A 13,534-nucleotide genomic window follows, 5' to 3' on the forward strand; every position below is an offset into this window, starting at 1 on the left:
CTATCTATCTATCTATCTATCTATCTATCTATCTATCTATCTATCTAACTACATATCTATCTATCCATACACACACACACACACACACTCTCACTCTCTCTCTCTCATTCTACATCCATCACTTGTTCGTGAAAGCAAATCATCAAAAGCCCCCTAACTATCAACACTGAGTAGGGAGGAATACTAGTTCAGAGCTATGATTCTATTAGTGCAAGGAACTACTTCCCCCAAGCGCAATTAGATGTAGATCAGCATCTCCCCTATCTCCTAGGGTTGCAGAGAACTTTCTGGAGCCCTGATAGGTTAGAGACTTGCCCCTGGTCACATGGCTAAGAGGGAGGGCTGGAACTGAAGTTCTACAATTCAGGATTTTAAAAGCACAATTTTCCTTAATTAGTGAGCTTTTACCATGTTGTATTTATAGCTGCTAAGGAATACAGAAGAAAGGGCTTTACCTTTCAAGTTACACCTGTAACAGTTAATAAAACTTGTATTTCAACACTATCAAATATCAAATGGTCACTCATAAACTTCATAACCTTTTTAATCTGACATTTCATAGTCCTTATCATTCCTCTTAAATTAAGGCCAACCAAGTGACCTTAATAAATCATATTCAACAACAACAACAAAAAAAATATCAAAATCTTTCTTTCAATCTAGAAATCCTGCTGGGGTAGTCAAACTGCAAATACAGGTAGGAACTCTAATTTTTCTGCCTAGGGCTTTTTTTTTTCTGGTGATGGTGCTGGGGATGGTGGGTTGGTGGTATGTATTGTTTCCTAATGAAAGTTTAAGGAATAAATCATTTGGATTATTAATCTTCCACATTTATATGAACATGAACTTTGGTTATGATACTCTGCCATAAATGTGGATTCTGGTATACAAATTCTGATAAAAACCTGATGCCCAGAATTTGGTAAAAATTAACCACAAGGCCAAGTTCATGTTCTACAAAATAAGAACCGTCTCAAACACTTGTTCAGCACAGATGATACGAAGCCATGCGCCAATTCTAAAAGACAGCTTCCAAATAGAATTTGGTATAGATATTGGAAGAGAATATAAATGTTGAAAAAGCTACTTGCCACAACAAATAGGTTTAATAAAGATCAAACTACAGACCTATAGCAAATAACAAGGGTACATGCACATCTTTCAACTGAGACAGATTAACAATATAGCAATTAAGGAAAAAACTACAAAAAGCAACTATTTTGTATGTGAAGGGTAGAGAGAAATAGGAGAAAGAGAAAGAGAAGAGAGGAGAGAAGAAAAAAAGAAAGTAGAATAAGGGAGAGACAAGAGAAAGGAGAGAGAGAAAGACTGAGGGAAGGAGGGAGTGGATTTAGTATTTCATTGGTTTTGGAAATTCCCAATGATGAAATCCCTCTAACAATGCAGAGCACCTGTTCTGCAACTTAAAGTCCTAGAGAGTTGTCTGATGAACTAAGAGGTTAAATTAATTTCCCAGGGTCACAGAAATAGGACTTGAATCTGGGTCTTTCTGATTCTGAAGCCAGCTCTCTATCCAATACACCACATTGCTTCTCAGGGAAAGAAAATTCTTAGAAATATATTTTACAAGCAACAATACTGAGCAAAATGTGTTGGCAAACCAATTTTAATATATTCACCTGCTATTTTAAAATAATATTTCAACACAGACCTGCAGTTATCAAGTATAATGGAACACAAATCATAAAACCCATACTATGTCAAAGCTCTGAATGAAAGGTTCCCTGAACCACATGAAAAAGAAATTTTCACTACTATCTACTTATACTGCTCCCACATGGAAAAACTGAAAAATAACTTCTATAATGATCATGAAAATTATAGTTCCTCACTAATAAAATTTGGGAACAAAGTATAACTCAGTAGAAAAATCAACACTACAACAGCAAGTTCGGATGCCAAGAGATAATTGCATAGCTGCTACTGTTATCAGCTCAAAAAAGGTAATGTTAATAAAACCACATCCAATTTGTGTCTATAAAAGGCATGTTCTTTGATGACAACAAATAATTCCCTTAGATTTTTTTTTTAGGACAGGATTATGAGCACTACAAATTTCAGGATATACAAATGAAAAACCGAAACTGTGTGACAAAAAACAATTGACTGTGTAAATGGACGTGCGACATATATCTTAGTGAATGTGAATGAAACCACCAGTCACCACACGAAAATGGAGGCCCAGAAAGGTAAAAGCAACTTGCCCAATGTCATATTTAAATGTCAGAATTGGGATTTAAAACCAAGTGCTCTGACTCAAAATCCCGTCCTCTTTCCAGTCCAGCACAAAAGTATGCTTTTCTCTCCCATTGTGGATAAAAATAAATATATGCGGCATAAAAACTTACTAATCTTTCTAGGTTTAAATGTTGTCAATTTACCATTATATCTTTTACTTACCCTTCACTGTTAATTTTTAGCATAGGAATTAACTTAGACAATGTCCAGGAAAAGAGATCCATTTTTAATGCTCATATAATTTGTAATTCTATGTAAACAGAAGGAAATCTCCTATGCCATGTCACTCTTCTTCCTAGTTTTTTAACTATCAGTATCCTATATAATTAAGTCCTCAGCATGTCTACGCTTCTTTCCATTCAAATTCTCATGAAGAATTCATCAGTTCTGTTTCATCTATCACCTACTAGCAGATGACAACAAAACTTACATCTTCATTCATGATGTTCTAATATTATATTATATTTTAATTTCTTTATATTCTATCTCCTCTTATATGGGTCCTACAAATACCTGAACCCTAACATGATAAATACTGAATACAATCAATACTGAACTCTCAAAATGTTAAGGGGTTAATAAAAGCTGAGGAATATTCCAAGGTCTAGAACACTTAAAACAATTTAAAGAAGTAACCTGAACAAGTTAAGCAAAGGGAAAAACAGGATGCAGGATCAGGTTCCTGGACTAATGTCTCAAATCTAGAGATCATAAATCATATAATCTCAGAGTTGAAAGTGACCACAGAGGTCTTTAGTCTAAACTACACCTAAAGGAGATGTCCCTCTACAAGATCTCTAACAAGTGGTCATGCAGCCTCTTCTTAAATACTGCTAGTGATAGCAATCACACTATCCGATGAGGTAGCCCATTTCACTTTTATACTGTACTAATTATTAAGTGGGAATTCCTTGCATTGAGTGAAATTTGCCTCTGAAACTTCCAGCCATTTCTCCTAGTTCTTCCTCTTGGGGCTGAGCAGAACAAATCTAAGCTATCTTCCACATAACAGCCCTTCAAACACTTGAAGGCAGCTATCATACTCCCACTGTATCTTCTCTTACTGAAGCTAAACAATCCCAGTTTCTTCCCCAAACCACTGCACGTCCTCTCACCACCCTGGCTGCACTCCAGTTTATCAATGTCCTTTCAAAAATGTGACACCCAGATGTAATCTGACCAGGATAAAATAGAGTAAGACACTTCCTCTGTCCTACAAAATATGCTCCTATTAATAAAAACCTAAACTCACTCCATATCCACTAATTTCCACCTCAAACAGGGGTCAAAATGCAACCAGTACCATTCGACTCCCTGGCATTCCCAAAAAGACATACCATTTTTGTAAGGCCACTGACCCCTACTGTATGCAGTTGGAGTTACTAACCTTAATATGTCTATTCATTGCAGTGGATTGTGCAGCTCGAACTAGACCCTCTAATTCAGCACCACTGAAGTTCTTGGTCTCCACAGCAAGTTCCTTAATATCCACATCCGCAGCTAATAGCTGATGCCCTCTCATCCTTGCTGTATGAATGTGAAGGATCTGCAGCCGACCTTTTTCATCTGGCAAGCCTGAAAATTTAAAATGACCAAGTGAGAGGGACAGTGGATGAGAAACCAGCCACAGAGCTAGAAAGGCCTGGTTTAAGCCCTAGATCTGACCCATATGAGTTTAATTTCTAAATGCTTCAGGCAACTGAGATGATCTGCATTGGCAGAGGTAATTTCCTCATCAGGAATTCACGAGAGCAACTAAATCACAAATCCAAACACACACACACACACACACACACACACACACACACACAGGGAAGGGGGTCACTATCTAGTCTCTAGATCACCATCAACGAAGTGATACTAATATCCATCTTTTCTTTTGAGTATTAGAAGCATATAAACGCACATGCTTCTCATAAGATACAGCTCCTACTAATATATTAAGCAATAAAGAATCCTACAATGCTATTACTAATGATCTAGACACAAATGATCAGCGATGGGTCTACTTACCTATTTCCATTTTAACCTCCAGTCTACCAGGTCGCAGAAGAGCCTCATCTATCAGATCAGGTCTGTTGGTCATTCCTGGGCACATAAGTTAAAATAAATGCACAGACAAGTTATCAGAGATGTGGAGTTAACATACAAATTCTTTTCTGAATGCCTTAAGAACTATATTCTTCTGAAAAATGAAAGGTACATTTTACAAATGTCAACTAAAAAGCAAAAATTTTAAAAGTCTTGAGCACTTTGTCAAGTGACTACAGCTTAAAATAGTGATTGCTGCTCCCCTCCCCTCCAAGACCAACAGCAGGAACCTGGAGATGTTTGTAACCAATTCCACACCCCGTAAATAATTCCAAATAACTCCACATAACGATTCCCAAACTGACAGTGCTAGAATTCTAGGGTCTTTCCTCAATTTCAGAGCAGGTGCCTGGACATCTTGCTTTTCCCTTTACTATATATTGTAGAAGCCAATGCATCATCATAATTATTATTTTTGAAATTTTCTGTTTTTCACCTAAAACTTTTTAAATGTTTCAAGTCTTCCCACAGTAGGTTTTTTCTATCACTTTTCCTAAAATTATTTAAACCACTCCAATGGGGTGGCCACTTGTTTAAACACACAATTCTATCCCAAAACTAAATTTCCATTCCTTATATTCCCATTGAGACTAGACATGAACACAATCGCCAGATTTTTTTAAGGATGTTTAGCACTTTTAAACAAATGAAGATTTTCTATTAACACACACACACACACACACACAACCCTATCTCAATTTATATCCTACATAATGCATGTTCTTTAAAAGATTTATTTGAACATACCAATGACTAAGATGTTGTTTAGTTGCTCCACACCATCGATTTTAGACAACAATTGGTTGACAACAGTGTCATGAACTCCTGTGCTTCCAGCCATGCTCCCTCTCTGCTTGCAGATGGCATCAATTTCATCAAAGATGATGATGTGTAAACCACTGTTAGCTCCAAGCTATTGGGGTGGGAAAAGAACCAAGTTGCATGTTATCACTAAATATTACAAGATAACCAGTCTAACTGTACTCTCTTGAATGCCTACAGACATGCAGTAAGCAATTTTAGTGTACACATGGTCCCTGCCCTTAGGGAGCTAACAATATAAAGGAGAAGAAAGGAAACATGAGTATTTTAATCAATATAAATATTTTTTTAAAGTAGAAAAAAAAACTAAATGAGGATACTAACAGGACTGGGTAGTGTGATGGGATTTAGGGTTGTGTCAGGTTATTATGAATAAATTACGTGGAACATAAACTGAAACTAAATGGATGGAAGAGACTTAATTTAATGGAAAAAGATATGTGAAACCACTTGAGTGAAGGTTCAGAGACAACTGGGATCCATAAATGACTAATAGATTTTACTAACTAATTTGGGGTATAAATTAGAATAATGCCAAGGTAGATCTAGCTGGTAGGGACCTTTGAAATGCTCAGTGAGGATTTTGTATTTGTTACAGAGGAAAGTGATGAAAGATTTGGAATAGAGGGATGATAGGACTTTTAATGCATATACAGAAAATGATTTTAGTAACACATGAATGAGATCATCAGGGAGACAGGTTTGAGTCAGTGAGACAAAGGTGACTTATTAAATGTGATACTAAATTACACTGAATAACATTTCTGGAAGTGGTGATGATTGAAGAGGAGTAGCGCTGTGTCTCCATAGATTAGAGAGCATTTATTAAGTGCTTACTATGAGCTAGGCAATGTGCTAAACGCTGGGGATACAAAAAGGAGAAAAATAAGATGGCTCCTACTTGCTGGGAGTTTCTAATGGGGAAGACAAAATATCAAAGGGATCTGAAAAGTATCAGAGTGGGGCAAGGGAGGGTACCCAAACTAGGCTGCTGAGAAGATAGAACAGTCTGGTTAGAGAGTCAGACAGCTGGCTGCTTCCAGAGCAGGTTTGACTTTATTACGGCCTATATAAAGGGAAAGAAAAGATAGAGGGACATCAAATATCAACCTTAGATTTCTGACTCAGGTAACAAATTGATTATTCGTGTCCAGGATGATGGGGAAGTTAAAGGTAAAAGGCTTAAGAGAAATGATGAAATTTGGTCTTGCCACGTTGAATCTGAAGTGTCAGCAGAACACCCAACTGGAAAAGTCCTCTAGAGATCAAGAAATAAAAGACTGGACAAAAAGGAAGGGATAATTCTCAAGGTAATCTATGCACACTGTATAAAAGAGATTACAACAATGTATGATCTGACCAGTAGAGCCAGAGGAATAAAACTAGGATGGACTCTGGGTCAGAACTTGTAGGGTGTCTAGTGAGCAAGCACAGGGAAGAAGATCAAAAAAAAGATGATACTAATGAAGCTAACAAGTAGGTAGGAGGAGTTTCAGTCCAAAAGTTTATGACTTGAAAGACATTAATGTGAGCTCTAAAAGGAACCAGACTCTAGGCAATTAATTACATACTATGATGGATCATACGATCCACAAGAGTTGTACTATTCTTCTTCTTCAGGTTAGCAGTCCTCAGTGATATTATATGTAAGGTCTCCTTGGTATTCACAGAATTTAGAGCTGGAAAGGGCAGCAGAGATAATTAGGCCAACCTTCTGCTTTTACAGATGAAGAAACAAGGCCTGGGGAGATTAAATGACTTGCCCAAAGTCACACAAACAGTAAGTAGAAGCGCTAAGGTTTGAATCCAGAGTTTTCAACTCTGACTTCAGTACTCTTTTTATTATGATGCACTACACACAATGCTAACTCTATATATGTAGCAAAGGTTTTGGAAAGTTTTACTGCTGATGGATTTTTCCTAAATTTTATAAACAAAACTATTTTCTCCCAAACTGTTCTCATCACAATTATATTTGTAAATGGTATGCAAAAACCTATTTACACTTGGAAAAAATTATACTCATTTCCCAACTTCAAAGACCAAATTGGAAGGTTCTGTCATCCCACCTATGCAAAAAGACTGGAAAGAAGAACTTGAAGCTTTAATCTCAGTTCTGCCAAGGCATTTCTGTATAGTACGGTTTATTTTAACTTTCTTGTAATCTTTAAATTTTCCATAAATTAAAAACTTTCACAAGTTAACACTAAAATCTACACATATAAACACAGTGAAAAATATCATCAAACGTCTTTCAACGATACTGTATATTTTGCACAGCACAAAAAAAGGAGCTATGTCTAATTTTTTTCTTTCAATGTGCCTTATGTTACCAGTAGAATCATGGCTTCCCTCTCAATCCAACCTCCAAATTTATCTGGGTATTCTGTAAAGCCAAAGACAATGAGAACACTATGTTCAAATAAACTATCACCCTGGCCATCTGCTATGAATATAATTCATTACAATTCTGACCTTTTCAGTACACTGCTAATCTCATGACTTGTCATCAGAATGGTTCTTCCAAGGAGTCAGTGTAACTTCTATTTTTACAGGTGTGTTACTCCAAAGGAAGGCAAGTTCACAAATATAGTACTTATTGCAACACATTAGGAATTAGGTTAGGAAGATGTCAAAATTAATGTTCACAGATTAATATAGTTAAATCCTTATAAGACTATCCTGTTCAATCCATTGGATTCTAGCTCTCTTCTTGCCATCTGAAAAATCTTTTCCCATAGAAACAAATCTGATGCTACTGAGCCCCTGGCAACAGCCTTCTGAAGAGACTGTTCTATATTTAGCCAGTATGACCTATTTGCGATTCTTCATCTCCTTCAGCCTAGACTGTCAAGAATCACAGAGGGGATGCTTTTCTTTATTCTGTTAACACTGCCCTGCCCCCAACCTACGGCATGGAGTCATTAGCTGGGTATGTTAAACCATTTCTGAATGTACAGGATGAGAGAAGTTAGATCTGAAAAGAATGGTTATGATTAATTTTTATCTAAAAATCCTTTACCAGGACTCATATGTATAAAAATATGTATACCAGCACTTTTTTGTTGTAACAAAGAACTGGAAAGAAAGTGGGCACCCATCAGTTGTGGAAAAGATTTACAAATAATGATATATGGATATAATGGAATATTACTACATTATAAGGAATGATGAAAGAGACAGAAAAACGTGGTCAGGTTCCCATTAATTGACATGGAGTAAAGTGTGCTGAACCAAGAGGACAATTTATATAAATTGACTACAACACAGTAAAGGGAAACAACTATAGAAAAAATTTTAAGAATTCTGATCAATGTAATGATCAGTTATGACTTCAGAAGACCCCCAGGACAGAAGTAAAAGACTAGAATTGCAAAATGAAACTGTATTTTGAGACATGGCCAATGTGTGCTTGTTTTGTATGACCATGCTTATTTGTTATAAGGGAGAATTTTTGGGGGGGGGGATATCAAAGAGGAACAGTAGGGAGTGATAGTGGTATAAAAAAAAGGAAGAAAAAGTATATCAATGAATTATTTAAAAATACAAAGTAGACAGCAGGAAGCTCAGAAGGGGACGACAAAGACAAACAGGGCAGTGCTGGAACTTCCGTGTTCAATATGAAATATACTTTTAAAAAACAAGCTATAAGTAGTAGAGTCAGTATGAACTGTTCTTTATCTTCTTTGTAAAGTTTATGAAAATTTTAAAAATAAAATAATGGACCAACTCAGTTTTAACATTAGTACTCTCATGTTTAACTGCATGTGAATTTAGACACAGCACAAGAAAGTGATCTATGCAACCAAATGGAAATATTCACAATTTAGATTTTATAAAATGCTTCTTTACTGTTCTTTTCCCACTCCTTAAAAAAACAAAAAACAAAAAACAAACTAAAACTTATGGTCATGAATTAGGTTCTAAAATAAAATAGCACTTGCGATGGTTAAAAAAAATTTAAATAATAAAAATCTATTGGTTCTGGCATTTCCTGGAATTTAAGTTAATAAGCCCTAGAACTAAGGATTTAACCTTCCTTGGTCAGGACCTGTACCACAGCCCACCAAAGCTGATGCCTGTTTGGACTCATATCCCTAGAAGTAGCCTCACCTTGAGGCCTGGAAGTGACATAGGCCCTGAGAAAGAGAGAACAGACTCTAATTGTCATCATGTATAAACTAGAATGTCTAGAAACTTCTAATGATTGTCTTCAAATATTATGAGAAGAATAGTGAGAAGCTATTTTATTCTTAGTTATCTTAACCTTATTGAAGTTATCTAATTCTTATTGAAATGAGGAACAAGAAAAATAAATGAAATTAATAAAAGTCAGTGGATGAAGTATTGTTTGTTTTAAATAAACTTCATTTTTAAGCTCTAAATCGTTTTTCTTTGAACTTCATCCAAGTACTTGGCAATATATTCATGACCAGGTTCACTTTCATGTTATCAAATTTCTACATATGATCCTTAATGTATACATGTATAAATGTGTGTGTGTGTGTGTGTGTGTGTGTGTGTGTGTGTGTGTACACATCCTCACAAGCTAGATTTTTCTATACTTTAAAGGGTATATACAGTCAGGCCTTTGGGGATAAGGTGTCAAACTACAATGCAGAAACCTAAAGGTCACTGCGACACATTTACTCATATGCAATCAACCTTCTTTGAATTCTGATTGTTTAGTGGCCAAGAACATGGACCTCTATCTGTTCATATAATGTAAATACCCTTAATGTCTAATAGATAAAGCTATCTGTAAATTATGGACTAAATAAATCTTATTTGCATGCTACACCAAAATATAAACACTATAAAATAACAATTTTCCCCATCATATATCTTAATTTTCCTTTACAATCTAACTTACAACTAGGCTTTTTATTAACTCCTATTATTTAATATTTACATTACCCTCCTCTGCTCCTCTTCAGCATCAGCAAAGAGTTTACGGATATTTGCCTCTGATTCCCCGACATATTTGTTAAGAATTTCTGGCCCGTTGACGACCTTGGGCTCTCTTGCATTCAACATCTTGCCAATCTGTCGAGCCAAAAGGGTCTTACCACAGCCCGGGGGGCCGTATAACAGAATACCTTTCACATGTTTGCAACCTAAAGAAGAAGTAGTAAAGTCTCAGATCAATGGATTAAAATTCAAGAGGAACCTGTATTTAGCATTCAGACACATTGAAACATTTTTTTTCTTTCCCCTTCAAGTTCATGTCAGGTTAGGCAATATTATTTAACATGTTCTTGTACATAAAACAAGTTACAGAGAAAAAATTCATTACAAACACTTATTGTTGGAAAACTTAGAAATTAATCCTACAAAACGCTCATGCCTATGGAATGAAATTGTCTATAAAAGTTTACTCAGTTATGTCTACAGAACACATAATTCTATCCATGAAAATGTCTAAATGTCTATGTAGAGAACACCATCAACTATTTTCACTATCCTTCAATGTAGGAGGAGGATAATTATGTTTTAAGCAGTTTAGTTAAGACATATAAACTAGTTGTAGAAGAACAGATTGCTCAGTCACTCAAATACTTGAAAATAGAATACAGCTAAGTGGATGGTTATGAGGCATTCCACAAAAATTGCTCATCCATACAGAACCATGGAATATGGGAACTGGAAGGAAACTCAGAGGTCATTGAATCCAACTCCTTTCATTATGTAGATGAGCAAACTAGGGCCAAGAGAAATAAAGAGTTCACTCAGATTGGCAAAGCCTGGCAAATGACCCAAAATTCAGGCCTCCTGAGTTCCCTTCCCTTTTTCATTACCCCTATAATGTCCTGTGGAGAAAACTGGACAAGTTACTCTGTAGATTTCCAAACTGTCTAAATTAGTGCCCAATGCCCAGGGAGTGGTACACACTTGAAAGGGTGACCATCTCTCAGACAACTGACTTTGTTATAATGACACAGCAGAGCAGAAGTCAAAGCTCCACTCCAGTGGAACTTGTTATTTTGGGGCAAGTTCCAATAAACCCCTGAAAAGCCCCAGTGCCACTACTATTATTTGATGAACCACATAGCACAGCTCCTGACAGACTTACTCCATATCAGATCCCTTGAAGTCCTTGTGCTCATGGCCAGATTCACTTTTCAAGAAAACCACCATAGCCAGTTAGTCACAGTGGAAGAACTCTCCTCTCCCTCCCTTCAGTTTCACAGTTAACTCAATTTTGTTTTGAGGAGTTTTTCTACTTCTACCACAAAGAAGCAGCATGCCGCAAAGCAATTTGTTATTAAATCTTGGTGCTTCAATGATAGACACAAAGAAGTCTACCTCACTTTACAGAATGGCAAATTTCTTGAAAAGATGATCATAAAGCAAGTTTCTGTAATCAGAATCATATTTCTAATTGACTTCCAATATAAAACAAGTGCTGTGTTCCCATCTACCTTATAATGTAAACCTTTACAATTCATATACCTAAAGGGAAAAAGATAAAAGTGTTAATGATGTCACCAATTACAAATGTTTTATCAAAAACTGTATTTTGGGAGGGAATATAAACATTGTGCATTTAAATCTAAGTTCTTTTCTGGGCCTGCTTGCTCTTCTGCCACTATTCCAGGAAGTACCTCCTACTGAAAATCTAAGCTTTATGTTAAAAACTATGGGCCACATGTTTGTGCTTAACTTTATTCCCAGTGAAAGAATAAAAGATTAACTATTTAACTGAAGACAAGGCTCCAGTGAAAGCATCTGACCCTTTAAAGGAATCAATTTAGTATACTTGAGTAATTTTCTTTCAGCTAAAGGTAGTGACTTCTTCCTTTTGCTTTCTCCTGGTTATCTAGAGATTCTATTTCCAAGGGGAACTCAGGGGAGTAACCCACACTTTTCACTTTATAGGAAAGACAGAAGTAGTAGTTTCTCTTTCATGCCTAGAAGGTTTAGTCACAGGATGTCATGGGCATCTGTTTTAAGGACATAATCAATCCCTGTCCTTAAGTTTTTCTCCTAGATGTAAAGTATTTTTTTAGACAGAAAGATTATAGCTGGTGTTCATTCACCTAAATCTCTCCACAGCTTTTGGCACCCTATATCACATCATCCTCTTTCCTTTCCTTAGCTTCTGTAATTTTACACAGTTCTGAATGGCAGTCTCCTTTAAGGCTCCATTTTCTTTCCTCACTCCCAGTTGATTCTCAAGTCTCACAATCACTATCCCCAACCTAGAGTGCCATTATTCCTCATGTCTTGGAAAGGTCAACTCAAGGCCCACCTGTTGCAAGAAGACTTTCCTAACTCACAGTGCTTGCCCCCTACTATGAACTCATACCACTCAGAATCTTTAGTACTCACTTCACAATTAATTACACACCAACAATCTGGCTCCCAAGGTACCTTTCTGCCTTACCTCGTATTTTTCCCCTTCATGTACTATATGAGCAGGAGTATGGTATAGAAGAAAGAGTGCTAGGTTTGGAGTCAGGGGACCTAGGCTCTAATTCTGCCTGTGCTACTTTTTACCTGAGTGACCCTGGACAAACCATATCTTCTCTAAGTTTCATTTTCTTCATCTACAAAATGTGAGAGGTTAGAACAGGTGATTCCTAAGGTCCCTTTCTAGCTTTACATCTTATGATCTTGTGTTCTAGTCAAACTAACATTTCCCCAATTCTGTGCTTTTGATAACATCACATCCTACAACCAGAATACTCTCTACCCTCTCCAACAAATCTCTACCTGTTTAACTTTTTTCATAAGAACTAACAAAAATACCTCACACAGCTAATTTATGAAACTTTCATAAATCTGATCTTGTTGGAGCTCTTATAGGATGTCTTTGTATCTCCAGTATCTTATTTTGCATTATGGTTATCTACACATGTCTGACCTCCCCTACTAGACCTGAGGTTCCATGCAGGCAGAAATGATTTTTTTTTATCCTTGTAAATCCTCTGGCCCTAATATATAACAGGTGCTTAAGTTAATTTCCTTACACTCTTATTTCTTAATTGTCTTTCAAGTCTTGAACTCTGAATTTCCCTAGTAAAATATAATGAAAATTTAGCTTTCTAAATGCATTGGAATTTTATTATTGGCAAATTTGGCATAGGAGATAGAATGCTCTTGGATTCCATTTATAGTTTTGTTACTAAGACAATGAAATTCATCTATATTCCACATCTTTCTAACTCCCTCTAACACGTTTGAGAGAATGCAACAAACTCCCTACCAAAAAAAAATTTAAGAAATATTCTGCAAACACCACATAGGCATACATACATACATACATATATACAAGCACACATGCCAAAAGATGCAAAAATAATCTCCCTTTTTTGTTGAAACTCTGGGTTCGTGCTTATATTACTTTTGTACACAAATT

General features: G+C 36.2%; 1 protein-coding gene across 1 annotated transcript in view; it reads right to left on the bottom strand.

Annotated features, from left to right (window-relative positions):
• NSF (N-ethylmaleimide sensitive factor, vesicle fusing ATPase) overlaps window positions 1–13,534 on the bottom strand; it is a 210,981-nt gene that overhangs the window by 100,302 nt on the left and 97,145 nt on the right. Inside the window, 4 exon segments of the mRNA XM_027872966.1 lie at window positions 3,647–3,834; window positions 4,273–4,347; window positions 5,098–5,263; window positions 10,090–10,289. Of these exon segments, the coding sequence (XP_027728767.1) occupies window positions 3,647–3,834; window positions 4,273–4,347; window positions 5,098–5,263; window positions 10,090–10,289 (629 nt within the window).

Source organism: Vombatus ursinus, unplaced genomic scaffold, assembly GCF_900497805.2.
Source record: "Vombatus ursinus unplaced genomic scaffold, bare-nosed wombat genome assembly UNPS02014801.1, whole genome shotgun sequence".
Taxonomy (NCBI): domain Eukaryota; kingdom Metazoa; phylum Chordata; class Mammalia; order Diprotodontia; family Vombatidae; genus Vombatus; species Vombatus ursinus.